The sequence below is a fragment of the Chinchilla lanigera genome, unplaced genomic scaffold, assembly GCF_000276665.1.
Source record: "Chinchilla lanigera isolate Chin_1 unplaced genomic scaffold, ChiLan1.0 scaffold00112, whole genome shotgun sequence".
In the NCBI taxonomy this organism is placed as follows: Eukaryota; Metazoa; Chordata; class Mammalia; order Rodentia; family Chinchillidae; genus Chinchilla; species Chinchilla lanigera.
The window spans coordinates 793890-807622 of NW_004955513.1; the positions used below are offsets into that span (position 1 = coordinate 793890).

The 13733-nt window shown below is 63.0% G+C and overlaps 2 protein-coding genes across 3 annotated transcripts in view; one reads left to right on the forward strand and one right to left on the reverse strand.

Annotated features, from left to right (window-relative positions):
• Abl1 (ABL proto-oncogene 1, non-receptor tyrosine kinase) overlaps positions 1-5293 on the forward strand; it is a 147135-nt gene extending 141842 nt beyond the window's left edge. For both annotated transcript variants that reach the window (XM_005408347.2, XM_005408348.2), the window contains exons 10-11: positions 209-373; positions 2192-5293. In XM_005408347.2, coding sequence (XP_005408404.1) covers positions 209-373; positions 2192-3894 — 1868 coding nt within the window. In that variant the 3' untranslated portion in view covers positions 3895-5293. The remainder of the gene's footprint in view (positions 1-208; positions 374-2191) is intronic.
• Positions 5294-8919: 3626 nt separating this feature from the next.
• On the reverse strand, positions 8920-11946 carry Qrfp (pyroglutamylated RFamide peptide). Its single transcript, XM_005408349.2, has 2 exons — positions 11743-11946; positions 8920-10145 (listed from the first exon to the last, which is right to left on the reverse strand). The coding sequence occupies exon 2, from the start codon at positions 10143-10145 to the stop codon at positions 9741-9743; it is 405 nt and encodes a 134-aa protein (XP_005408406.1). The 5' UTR covers positions 11743-11946; the 3' UTR covers positions 8920-9740.
• Between the last annotated feature and the right edge of the window lie 1787 nt (positions 11947-13733).

Here is a 13733-nt window from a genome sequence, read left to right on the forward strand (position 1 = left end):
CTCAGATCAGCAAGGGGGCAGAGGCGTTGCGCTCCCGGCCTTTGGCGGCCTTGCAGAGTTCTGGAAAAGGCCAAGTGTGGTTTCTTCAGCATCCACAACCCTTCTCTGGAACCACATTGTTGCCCACTGTTACCTTAAAGTGACAGAGAACCCATTCCAAGCCGAGAGCATCGCTGATGGCCACTGGTTTTACCTTTGTCATTCTCAGAAGTGGAAAAGGAGCTGGGTAAACAAGGCGTGAGAGGGGCTGCGAGCACCTTGCTGCAGGCCCCAGAGCTGCCCACCAAGACCAGGACCTCCAGGAGAGCAGCCGAGCACAGAGACGCCCCTGACGTGGCTGAGACACCCCACTCCAAGGGCCAGGGAGAGAGTGGTATGTTCCCCACCCACCTGGGCCCCAGACCCCGCCCCGCAGCACCGCCCCGCGCCCCAGGAATCACTCGGGCCGCATACTTCAGCCAGGGGCGCAGCCTCACGTCCTCATCCTCCCTCCATCTCTCAGCCCGTGCGGCTCTTGCAGGCCCCTAGCGAACAGTGGGCCACACAGAACAGCTGGTGTGAGGCACTGACCTGAGGAGCCACTGGGGCCCCTCGATGTCTGCGGGCTGTGCGTGTCCTCTGGCTTCTGGACACAGAGTCTTCCCGGGGCCCTCCCCAGGCAGGCGAGCGAGGGAGATGGCCCAGTTCAGGGGCCTCAAGCTGTCACCAAGACAGAAGCCTCAGCCTCGGTCTGGTGCATCCTGCATGCCGGCTCTCTGTGAGTTAGCAGGTGTCCCCAAACCAGTGGCCTGGCTTCTGCCGCAGGCCAGCTGCACAGAAGCTTCAGGGGGTGGGCAGGTGCCTGGGCTGCAGGAGGTCCCGGCAGAGCTAATGGTAGGCAAGGAGGTAACAGAACACAGCCTGGGCCAGGGGGGCGGGGCGGGCCGGGCCAGGGTCTGGTGGAGATACGAGGGTGTCCCACACTGCAGCCCCCGTGCCACGTCAGTAAAAAGCAGTAGTATGGTCAGCCTGAATACGCACACACGTACACACGCATACACCCTGGACGCTGTAGAGCGAGCACACATGCTGGGCACTGTGGCACGTGTGCGTGTGCTGATTGCATATGTGGTGTCATATAAATATGCCGGAAGCACACATTGAAGTGCTGCCTGAGAAATGCACCCGGATTGTGCCATGTTCTTTCCACGCCCACTGGCTTGCCTGCCCCAGCTTCCCAGGACCTCGCAAATGGATGGGCCGGGGCCTGTGCCCCTTGCCTTCTGTTAGCATCACAGTCTGGGGTCGTTGGCTCAGCTTAAAAGACCCAGGGACGGGCAGCCACGGCCTCAGGTGCCGGCAGTGCTCCTCGGGGGCTGTGGTGAGGCGTGGTCTCCCGGCGGCCCTGGACGGGCTGTGCATCGTTCATCAGGGCTCCATACTCCCTGCCTGTGTGCCCTGGCTAAAGCTGGGGAGGTGCCCAGCCTTCCTGGGCCTGGGCCCTCGTGCTGCCGGGTGGTCTTCCCGCAGCCGCCCTGCAGGAATTCTGTCATTCGCCGGTGGGCCCTGACAGCTCCGAAGGACTGCACGGACTCACTCATATTTAAAGAGCGCCCATTTAAACTTTTCAAAAGGTCATCTCTTCTTGCTTCCCACACATGATGACCCATCACCCTGTCCCCAGGGGCTTCTGCCTCCTCCCTCCGTGTTACCCCTCCTAGGAGCTGTGAGTGGCCCGGCTATGACGCGTTGGGCGGCCTTGTGGTTCACACCAGCCAGGCTCTGGCATCCGCGAGACTGCGGCTCGAGAGCGCTGTGTCCAGGGGGCGGGTTCGGGCACATTCAGGGTGGTGTGACGGTAGACCGGCGCGTGCCCGGTGAGCAGCCGGGGCCATCGACCTTCTGCCGCCCACCCCCACCCGTCTGCAGGGAGAGGGACTTGAGCTTCCCCTAATGCAGCTGTACCTCCCAGCACAGCGACGCGGAGAAGTCCTGCCGGGAGTGTGGTGGGGATCTCACTGTCCCCCAGCAGACCTCCTCCTATGCCAGAGCTGGGGCTGGGTGAAGGGAGGTCACCTGCCAGGGCCTGTGTGCAGTGGGTAGTGTGGCTGGCATCATCCCGGCCCCTTCAGGTCCAGAGCCCCTCTGGCACCCCAGCTGTGGGGCGTGGAGCTCAGGTGTGCGCTGCTCACCTCTCCGCACTGTGTTTCAGATCCCCTGGACCACGAGCCTGCCGTGTCGCCACTGCTCCCCCGAAAAGAGCGAGGCGCCCCCGACGGAGGCCTCAATGAAGACGAACGCCTCCTTCCCAAAGACAAAAAGACCAACCTGTTCAGTGCCTTGATCAAGAAGAAGAAGAAGATGGCCCCGACCCCTCCCAAACGCAGCAGCTCCTTCCGGGAGATGGACAGCCAGCCCGAGCGCCGGGGCCCGGGCGAGGAGGACAGCCGGGAGGTCAATGGGGCCCCAGCTCTCGCCACCGCCGACGCCGCCGAGCCCGCCAAGTCTCCAAAGCCCAGCAGCGGAGCTAGTGTGCCCAACGGGGCCTTCCGGGAGCCAGGGGGCTCAGGCTTCCGCTCCCCTCACCTGTGGAAGAAGTCCAGCACGCTGACCAGCAGCCGCTTAGCAGCCAGCGAGGAGGAGGGCGGCGGCAGCACCAGCAAGCGCTTCCTGCGGTCCTGCTCGGCCTCGTGCGTGCCTCACGGAGCCAAGGACACTGAGTGGAGGTCCGTCACGCTGCCGCGGGACCTGCAGTCCACCGGGAGGCAGTTTGACTCGTCCACCTTTGGAGGGCACAAGAGCGAGAAGCCGGCCCTGCCGCGGAAGCGCACAAGCGAGAACAGGCCTGAGCAAATGGCCAGGGGCACAGTGACACCCCCACCCAGGCTGGTGAAGAAGGGCGAGGAAGCTGCTGACGAGGTCTTCAAGGACGCCCCCGAGTCCAGCCCGGGCTCCAGCCCCCCAAGCCTGACCCCCAAGCTCCTCCGCCGGCAGGTGGTGATGGCCCCGTCCGCTGGGCTCGCCCACAAGGAAGAGCCTGGCAAGGGCAGTGCCTTAGGGCTCCCGACAGCTGCTGAGCCGGGGCCCCCCACCAGCAGGGTGGGAGCAGGCACCCCCGGGGGCCCTGGCAAAGGCCCTGCTGAGGAGTCCAGGGTGAGGCGGCACAAGCACTCCTCTGAGTCCCCGGGCAGGGACAAGGGGCGGCTGTCCAAGCTCAAACCTGCGCCCCCGCCCCCGCCCGCCCCTGTGGGGAAGGCTGGGAAGGCCTCGCAGGGCCCGGGCCTGGAGGCCGCGGGGGAGGCCGGCACGAAAGCCAAGCCCACAGCTCTGGCTGTGGATGCTGTGAACAGTGACACCGCCAAGCCCAGCCAGCTTGCAGAGGGCTTCAAAAAGCCGGTGCTCCCATCTGGGCCCAAGCTGCAGTCTGCCACCAAGGCACCAGGGACTCCCACCAGCCCGGTGCCCGCTCCCTCCTTGCCAGCAGCATCCTCGAGCCTGGTAGGAGACCAGCCGTCCTCCACCGCCTTCGTCCCCCTCATATCTACCCGCGTGTCACTCCGCAAAACGCGCCAGCCCCCGGAGCGGATCGCCAGCGGGGCAGTCACAAAGGGCATGGTCCTGGACAGCACGGAGGCACTGTGCCTCGCCATCTCCCGGAACTCGGAGCAGATGGCCAGCCACAGCGCAGTGCTGGAGGCCGGCAAGAACCTGTACACGTTCTGCGTGAGCTACGTGGACTCCATCCAGCAGATGAGGAACAAGTTCGCCTTCCGAGAGGCCATCAACAAACTGGAGAACAACCTCCGGGAGCTGCAGATTTGCCCGGCGACGGCGGGCGGCGGCCCCGCGGCCACGCAGGACTTCAGCAAGCTGCTGAGCTCCGTGAAGGAGATCAGCGACATTGTCCAGAGGTAGCAGAAGCCAGGATGCACCAGCTGGAGCTGCCCGCAGCCCACGAGGGCTCACCCATGCCTGTGACGGTGGCTGACCAAGGACCCCGAGCCGGCACCTAGGCCCAGGGCTCTGCACTGGGTGGCCGGGGCCCTGTGGACCCAGCCCTACTACCTATGCTGCGCACGGCTGTGTCCCGCACCTCTCGTCAGCCCGGCCCCCTCAGCCACACCGGCCTCGCCTTGCATCTGCAGTCCCTGCTCTGCACTGTGCCCGGCTGGCTGGGGCCCACCAGGCCTGGCCCCACCAGGTGCCGTGGACAGAGCGCTCTGGGGCCAGCCGATGGGCGCTGTCCCTCATGTTCCTGTCCGGAGACCTCCTCCGGTTGTGCCTTCTCTGTCACATCTCCACCCCGGGGAGGGAGCCCCCGAGCTGTCTGCACCTGCCACACTGACGACCCCTGAGAGAGCCCCTTCCCGGGACGGCTGTGCCCGCCAGTGCCCCCCGGTCACTCCCCACTCCTGCGCCTGCCCCGGGGTTGGCTTTCCCCATCTCCTGGCGAGGAGGATGCTGGTGGTTTGAGGGGAACTCGGGGCATGTCCGGGCCATTCTTGCTGTCCTGATGTGTCTGCGCGTCCTAGCTGGGAAGCTTGAGTCCTCGGAGGGCAGTGGGGCCACCAGTCTCTGCCCTCCCGAGCCTCTGAGACCGCGCAGGTGCTTGCAGGCCCTCCCTGTGACGCAACAGCCTCTGGCGGGAGGAGCAGACCGTGGGCGGCCCTGGGGGACCGCGTGGCACCGCCAGCGTCCCTGAACCACACCCGTGTCTCTCCTCGTCACGCAGCACCACCCAGCCTGCTGTGTGTGGGCGCATCGCCAGTATGGAGAGCCCAGGGTCACCATGGTGCTTGGCGCGTTCTCCGCCAGCCGCCCAGGGACAGGGCTGAGGCGGGGCCCTGCCTCGCGGGTCCCTTGGCCATGCGTGGGCAGCCCGCGGGAGAGCGCACGGGCACCCCGGCCCTCCTTGTGCCAGCAGCCTCGGGGCCTGTGTGTGCACCAGTCAGCTAACCCGAGACCGCGTGGGTGGCAGCGGCAGTTCCCACAGCTCGTCAGCCCCGCCCCTCCGGTGGCCTTGCAGAGAAACCAGACGCCGCCGGCCCCGCCCGCCCGGCCCAGGGACTGCCCTTCCTGTTACGGGCCGCGCCGCTCTATGTCGCATTTATACTTCGGTAATTACACTTTTTATAGACTCACTTTTATATGTGGCGTGTAAATAGTTTTCCACTGCGTCCCCTCTGGAGTGCCCGTGGTCTCCCCGTTTTCCCCTTGGTCCAGTACATTTTGTTTCTGTATATGACTCTGTGTTTTTTGAATCCAGATCTCTCCTCTGTAGTATTTTTTAAATAAATAAGTGTTTACAAAATGACTGGCAGATGGCTCTGGTCGTTTCCTCTCTGCTGTTCCAAGCTGTTGCCTGTTGGGGGAGGAAGTGGGGCTGGGGTTCAGGAGGGACTGAGGCCCGGTACTGGGGCATACTGGGCAGGGTGACGGCGGGTGGCCACGAGGACATCCATGCGCAGGTGCCCGGGCCCACCCGGTGTCCCTGGACCACGTGGCAAGCTGCTGTGCTCTCGGGCCCTTCCTGTGTCCTTGGCACGTGCCGGCTGTCCTCAGCATCACTGAGCAGGGCCAGACCCCAGTGCAGGCCTCCATGTCACTACTGAAGGGAGGGAGGTGACATCCCGTGGATCTCACTGGCTGCGTGAACCCTTTCTGTCCCCCCTTCGGCCCCCAGAGCTCCCCTCACTCGTGGTCCATGTGCCAGGTGTGTTTCTTGGTATGCACAGGAGGAGCGGAGGTGTCCTGGCCTTAGGGACCATGCCAGGCCCTTACAGGGACTGTGCTGCTGTCCCCCAGGGTGGGAGGTGCATGGGAAAGGAAGCTGGAAGCAGCTCCGAACGGCGCATGCAAATCCTGCTCACCAGAGCGTGTGGCAGAGCGCTCAGCGCAGCCCCCTTCTGCAAGGCCTGGCAGGGCCTCCTGTGGGGGTGGCCTTCGGGCCGGGCTGTGGAGTCCACCCTGGTGCTCATGGGGACCCCTGCAGGCAGCTCTGGGTGCAGATGCCCTGTGCTCTTTGCCTGATGCCGAAGGGGAGGTGGGCTGAAACTATTGTCCCCCTCTTCTGCCACTCCCAGGGCTTCCCTTGGGCTCCATGCCGCGTCTGCGGACAGCCACAGCCGGCAGCTTCCCCTGTGTTTAGTGGGCCGTTCACAGGTCTGCGTGACCCTGTAGGTGTGTTCTGCATATCTGGTGTCGAGATCACTTGTGAGTCCGCTCCCGTGGGTGAGACCTGTAACCTCATCTCCCAAATAAGGGCCTGCCATGTGTCGCCTGAGCCTAGGGAACTCAGTTTTGGGTGGCTGATCTGAGACAGCAGTGCTTAACCTTTCTCGAGAGCTCACAGAGGCTCCTGAGAATATCATGGAAACTGTGGCTCTGAGCTCCAGAAAATGCGCATGTGTCCACACCGCAGCTGCCCCATCCTACCCCAAGCTCCTATGTTTTGTCCCGGTACGGAACACATTGACCACATAGCCCTAGCAGTACCTCACTTCCCAGGCAGCACCCACCCCTGGATCTCTACTGAGCCACCAGCTGGCAGCCCAGGGCTGGCAAGTCTGAGGCCCAGGCCGCTGCTGGAGCCCATGGAGTCTGTCCTGCGGTGTCCTGGGCCCTGGAGCCCAGTTGCGTTGAGGCGCCTCCCCCTACTTACTACGGCAGCTGCCTCAGGAGCCTTTTTTAAAAGCATCTTAATGAAAATTTCAGGCATACAGAAAAATACGCACAGTAGTGTTTTCCGTGCAAGCAGCTAGATACGTTTAGGTGCACCCACCTAGAGGAGGCCTTTTCCGTGTCTGGGAGAAGTACAGCCGGCAGCCGTGGGCAGCGCTCGGGGCTCTGGGCTCGGGGAGTAGAGCAGCCGGGCCGGGGCCGGGTGCAGTGCGCCGGGTGCTCCCGGTGCGTCTCTGCTGCAGAGGTGTGACGCGTGATCCGAATGCGTAGTGACTGTTGAAACAAGCTACTGCCGCGAAAGATACATTGCTGCGAATCCCCCGCAAGACACTCCGCTTGCTTTGAACACACTCATCCCGTCGTCCTGGCCACTCTCCGGAGTCCTCTTTCCTGAGCGCCGTCCAGAAGGGCAGGCTCGTGACGACGTTGTGGTGTGTCCTCCTCCACTTTATTCACCACGCCTGGCAACCTGTGACTTCCGGTTCTGCCCCAAAGTCAAGGTGACCGTGAGAAGGAAAGATTTTGAATCAACTAGGGACACTGAGGGGACCAAGGCAGCGTAACCAAAGACCCTCACGAAAGAGGACTACAGAGCTGCTGCAGAAAGTGGCGAGGATGGTGGGATAAGTATGTTCAAAGAGGAAGACTGTAGGAGTATGTGTCTTCTACTGTAATGTTTTAAAAAGTGTAAACATTCATCATGTTTTTTGATCAGACCTCATAAATGCTTTCCAAACAGTGCGAGGGTCCATGCTAGGGCCCAGGACCTTGCCACGACCATGGGGTAGCCAGCAGGGCAGGAGTTAAAGAGGAACTTAAGCCAAATGCAGTGGGAGCCGATTTAACAGACCGGTGCCTTTCGCAGTCTTAGTGTTCTGATTTTCAGGGTTATTGAGCTCGAATGTACAAGCAAACTGGGAAGAACAGCTTTGTTGGTTTTTTTTAATGATGAAAAGGCCCTTTGCTGGCCTGCCCCTCCCCATTCCTTTATCCCAGGCTTCTCCATCGAGGTTAATCTAATCTTGCTGAATTAAAAACCTGCGTGTGCACACCCAGAGTGTGTGAAGCTAAGCGGGATGGTCCAGCTGGCTCCGCTGCAAGTCCTCACAACTCGTGACACTGGGCAGGCGTCTCTAAGAGGGAGGGAGGTGGCAAGCGGAGCTCAGCCAGGGGGCCTGGCTGCAGGCGCCCCTCTGCCCCTGGCTTTCGGCCTGCGGTGTCTCACCTGTGCCCTGGCTGCTTTATGCATGTGAGGGAGCCGAGGGAAGGGTTGGTCCAGCTGCCTGCTGCCTGCACTCTCAAAGGGCAGTGAGCACCCTGGGCAACTGTGGCGTACAGGAATCAAGAGCGTCACCCTTGCCGCCCCTGTGCACCGGTGACACTCGTCCCCAGGGCCGTCCTTCCCGACACCCCAGGACATCACGTTAGCAGGTACAGCATCCCGAATCCCCTCTTCCTCCCACAGTGGAAGATGCGCCTCCCCGAGCCCCGTGGGGGTGTGGGCGAGGTGGCGCGCCGCAGCATCAGGTGCCGTTCTCGGAGCTGCTGCCCCACCTGGCCACCCATCCCTGCTCCCCGGCCGGCGCGGCTCCTTTGTGGTTCAGATCTGTCACCCTTAATGAAGTGGCTTTCTGGCTGCTGAGGATGGAGAGCTGCTACCCGGGAGTGTAAGTCACTAATAGAATGGGAAACGAAATGCTGCGAGGTGCCAAGCTGGGCCCAGCCCAGTGTGGTTCTAAAAGGCTAATAAAAATCCGCCAATTAATTGTGACAGCTCAATGGAAAATTATTCAATTGTGAACAGGGGCAAGTCATGGCTCAAAAGGAGGAGGGGAGATGTTGCCATAGAAACATCAATATAAGTTCTCATCTCAGCAGTCACAGCTGGCCCGCGAGTGAGCGGCTTCTGACGGGCACGTCTGACACGGGATGGGAGGCAGGGGCCGAGGCAGCCTTTGAAGGGGCTGCCGCGCCTGGCCCCAGGCCTGCAGCCACTGCGGCTGAGCACCAGCTCTTCCCGAGGTGGAGACGCCGGTTCCCTAATGCTCCTCCTTGTGAGAAAAGCGGGGAAGGAGCAGTCAAGTGTGGGAGGAGGAACAGCCTGCACCGCGTCTCCGTACCTTTGCCCAGCTGCCAATTAAGGTGTGCAGACACAGGCAACACAATTTCCATCTCCCCAAAGCAGAGACACTCGGCGCTCAGGAAAAGGAGGTTTCCAGGGCCCAGAGGACCTGCAGGGAGGATGCCAACATCCTATTATGATTTTGCAGTTGCTACAACTTTTATTTCAAAAGATACACACAACACATTCATATTGGGAACATTTGAAATGCAACCTTGCTGGAGCAAAATCGTACTCCTTCCCAGCTCCTCTCCCCAGAGCCCTCGGCTGGGCAAACACCACGCTCGCTACCCAGAGGCGGCCGCCGTCAGGACAGGCAGCGAGCGGCCCTGGGGGCAGCGCTGTGCCTTGGCAGTCTTCTTGCCAGAGGGGTCTGGTGTTAATGGGATGAAGAGCGAGGCGGGTTGTTTACCAGCTCGGCTTCTTTTCATTTCTGACTCTCAGAGCCGCGCTGTGTGCTGCTGAACACACTCCTCGCGCTTGGGCTCTGGCCGTCAGCAGCAGAGGTCCCCGTGGAGACGGTCACAGCCCAGATGACCCGCTGTGCTGCTGGCCCAGTGCCCCTGCCTTCGCCTCATTCTGCGTGGCCAGCTCTGCCAGGCCCTGTGCGTGACCCCCCCGTGGCCCGTGTGTCCTGGCCCTGGGGCCGGCGGTGCCATCAGACTGCTGGGGACAGGCAGCTGGCAGGGACGGCACGGCTTTGTCTTCATCCACACGCAGTTTACTCTTGCTCACCTGTTTTCCAATACCAGCTAGGTTTTCTTTTTCCTTGTGGTTTTGTTTTGTTTTTGCTTCAGCAAAGTTGGAAATCAAGAGATAGCACACACCTAACATCCTATGCTAATGCTCTGTGATAAAGCCGATGTCACCTCCGTGTCTCCTCCGAGGCTGCAGAGGTCGGGAGTGAAGACAGCGGGGCGCAGTCCATGCACGCAGCCCCTCCAGGCGGCCCTGGCTGTCACCCCCGGCCAAAGCGGAAGCTGAAGCCGCCTTTCCTCCTGCTGTAGCCATTGAGCTCCTCTGCCAGACTCCCCAGGGGGCCCGTAGCCTTCTCGCTGCCGTCGACCGGCAGGAAGCCTGCGGTCTCACTGCCCTCCTGCCTCCCAAGGCGGAGGCTGATGTGCCCGCTGCCCACGGCCTGCAGCTCCCTGGCCACAAGGAGCAGGGCCTGGGGCTGGGGGTCCGCCAGCCCCCTGGAGGAGCCCCACGCAGAGTGGGTGCTGTGCCCCTGGGCCGGGTAGGCCCCGCTCCTCCCCGCTCCGGTGCCTCCCACGGTGTCCGCAGGCTCTCTCCAGTCAAGCAGAGGCAAGCAGGCTCCGATCGGCAGGAGGAGGAGGTAGGGCAGGGAGGAAGGGCCCCTCATCTAGCCAGAGGAAAGAGAGAAGGAGTTACAGGCCATGTGTGCGGCCAGCAGCACTTCCGGGGCCTGGGCAGCCCTCGAAGGGCAGGCATCGGCCCCAGCCTCCCAGCAGCTTGTGGAGCAGCCTCTTACTCCCCGGCAGGCTTGGGAGCCGACTGTACCCATGAGGCTGGCTCACGCCCTCTGCCCTCTCAATCCGACCATCCTGGTCGCTTAGCCCTGCAAAGCCAAAGCTGCCAGGATGGCCCGGTGGGCATGGGACGGCAGTGTGAATTGGGGTTCCCTTCCGTTTTACTGTAATTACTGACTCGGGCCGTATCATCTCAGAGGCCCGGGTGGGAAGTGAGAAGTGTTGGTCTCTGTCTCCAACTTGATAACGAGCTAAACCGGTTAGCGCGGAAACGGGTTGTACACGTGGTGGCCCTGGCCTAACTCAGACCACCACCCGAGGACCTGGGGAGGAGCAGGTGGGAGACAGCCAATCCCCCTGCACCCGGTGGGTGTGCCAGGCTCCGAGCAACAGGCTTCCCAAGCAGAAAACCCTATCCACAGCCACTGCTATTCCCCTCTGCCAGGCCAGAAATTACCAGGAAGGGCAGGAGCTTCTGCCAGGCCACCAGCTAGAAAGCAGAGACCTGGACCCGGGATTCTAACAGCTGCCTGGCTTCTTGGCGTGCCAGGCCGCAGGCACGTCCCTGACAGAGCATCCCCCCCAGCTCATCAGGCCCAGGCAGGCAAGGTGATTCCGTGAGATCCCGTGGCTTACTGAGGGGCAGAACTGGGTTCAAGGCCAGACCCATCTGTGTTTGACTCAGATGTACCCAGACTTGTTGCTCTGCACCACGTATGACGGCCTGGGGGAACTAAACAGAAAGAAGCTCCCCCGGATGCCCCGCCGCGGCCCTAACTGCTCCCGCACCTTGCAAAGGCAGCCTGCTGGGTGATGACCTGGGGAGGAGCGCCCCGTCCGCCCCCGGACTGGAGAAGAGCTCTATCCACAAACTGCCCAGCGCTCTTTCCACAAATGGCTCCCTTGAAAACATTTCAAAAGAGGGAGCTCAGCCAGAAAGCTTCAAAAAATAATAGAGCCATCCCACTCTCTCCCCAGATCCAGCTCTCCTGAGTTCACCTCTTCCCCGGGGTTTGCAGCACCCGGGTGCCGCTCCATGCGGACTGCGTGGCAGCTTCCTAAGGGAGACAAGCCCGTCCTCCTGGCAAGTGCGAGCACCAGGGAGTACGGGGGTGAATACACCTGGGGTGGCCTCCGGGTCCCTTAGAATGCCGTGTCCTGACACAGGACAGGAAGTGGCCGTCTTCCCTTAGGGGACTGTGGACGCTTGCAAGAATCTGGTGAGAGCCGGGGACATTGACCACTGAGCACGGAGCCGTCGTCACGGTCCCATCGTGCGGGAAGCAGCCGGAACAGCGTGGGGGGAGGGAACCGGGCTCTGGTAGGCAGCTGTGGTCACCAGTGCGGCTGGCGCCACGGGCCGATGAGGTGCAGGTCCCCACCATCGCTGGCCTTCCCTGTGCACGGCTCCGCGCACTCCCTGCCTGCAGGGCCCGGGCCTAAGCGCCTGCTGGGGCGGGGAGGACTCACTGTGTGACCGCCGGGCTCCAGAGGGAAGGCGGACGCCTGGGCCAGGTGCTGCACCGGCTGGCGTGCCTCGGGTGCAGGAGGTGCGGCTCCCGGCTTCTGCCCAGTCTATATAGTCGCTGGGAGTCCTGCCCCCCCACTGGCTGATTGCTGCACATTCCTAAGCCTGGGATCCCTTTGGGGACCTCGGTGGTGACGGAGGGGGCAGTGCTGGCTGCACAATGAGGACTTAGCACAAACAGGATGTGGTCTGATGAGAGGGCGGACACTGCCCTTGGGGGGAAAGTGGCCGCAGCATTAGCCGTGCGCCGTGGGCACAAGCCCCGGGTCCCTCGGCAGAGACACGGAGGCCGTGAATGCCCCGGCGGTCTCAGCTTTTTCTGGGTGGCCTCGCTCCCCAGAGAAGACGCAGGGTGGGTGGGCGTCCCTACCTTGCACACTTACGGCCCGGCTGCCCCAGCAGGACTGCTCACGTGGGCCGGGAAGCCACAGGTGCCTGCTAAGCCGGTGACCGCTGGTCCCCTTTGCAGGAAGGCGGGAGGCTGCGCCCGGGCTGCTCCGGATGGAGCCCCTGGAGAGGCTGAGTCAGGCGGAGGCCCGGCTTCTGAGAGAGGGCAGGGGCGCCGCTCTCAGCACCACAGTGGGCCTGTCCCTTAGCGCGCCCTGCCCTTCCAGCCATCACACCCAGGGGCTGATGCCCATTGGGCTGTGGGCACTGTGCCCTCTGAAGCACCCAAGGATGACCACACCCACTTCGGGGGCCACAGTAATGGATCCCCAGCCAGGGTACTAGCCAGTGTGGACCCCGGCCAGGGCACGGTGTGGGTGACATGGTCATCAACTCCCGCTCCTCCCAGGCCCACGCCTGCAGAGGGAGCACGCGTGTGTCATAGGTTGGGGACAGAGATGGAGCTGGGACAGCAGCAGCCTTTGTTGGAGACGGGAGTGTGAGCAGGCGCACACAGCCCAGCTGGTGGCCGCCCCACCCCTGCTCTCCCAGCCTGGAAGCGGTCAGGCTCCCTCTGCCGCTCACAGAGCTCCGGGAAGCGGCCACAGGAAGCCCCGCTGCCAGCTGCAGGTTTGGGGTGTGGGAAATGAGGGGGGCAGCACAGCCCCTGTGTGGCCCCGTTCCTCAGCCTGGCCTCAGGTCCCCACCTCCCCCTGCTTACAGGTGCCTGGAGCCATGTCAGGTGTTGGATCTGGTGACAAACGTCTGGACTCTGAGGCCATGTCCCAAAAAGACTGCTTTCTGATGCTGTGCGGGCATCCGGGCATCTTCCCCTGCCAGCCTCCGGGCTCCACCAGCTCTGGCGCCACCAGGGAGTGACAGCCAGGGTGACAACCACAGGTGAGGGGGCGCCACGTGGAGGTAAATGCGGGCACACAGTGTGAGGGCAGGGCTGAGCGGCACAGGAAGTGGTGTGGGCAGGAGCCAGCGGGCAGCTCGGTTCCGGGGAGCCACCCTCCGGTGTCCACGCTGACCCCCAGACTTCCTGTCCTCGACTCGCAGGCGTGGACGCTGAGCCTCGGGGTGGGGCAGACTGGGTGATGGGGGCTGGGCTACCGGGCCGACCCACACCCCGCCCGCTTAGCCACATGAGCCCCCAGCCCGAGGTGCACACCAGCCAGTTGCCACTCGGGAGTCACCTGCCTTCCTCAGCCTCAGTTTCTCCGCTGGCAGAGCCCACACTGCAGAGGAGCGGCGGCGGGCCCAGGCCCTTTCCGTCAGCGTCCCTGCAGCTGCTGTTAGGGGGGCGGGACGGGGTGGGGAGGGGGTGACCTCGCCATCTCGGGCACCGCCACCAGGCCCTCCTGCGTCAGGGAGCCTCTTCAGCTGCACTGAGGGCCCTTGTCCTCTCTAAGAACTCCATGGAATCCCACCAGCCACCGAGAGAACTTCCTCGGGGACGGGCAGGTGGTGCGACAACTGTGACTGGGGCAGAGGCCCCACCCCTGGGCATCCCCATCCCTGTTCCCTCCCGCCGTGTCCCTGG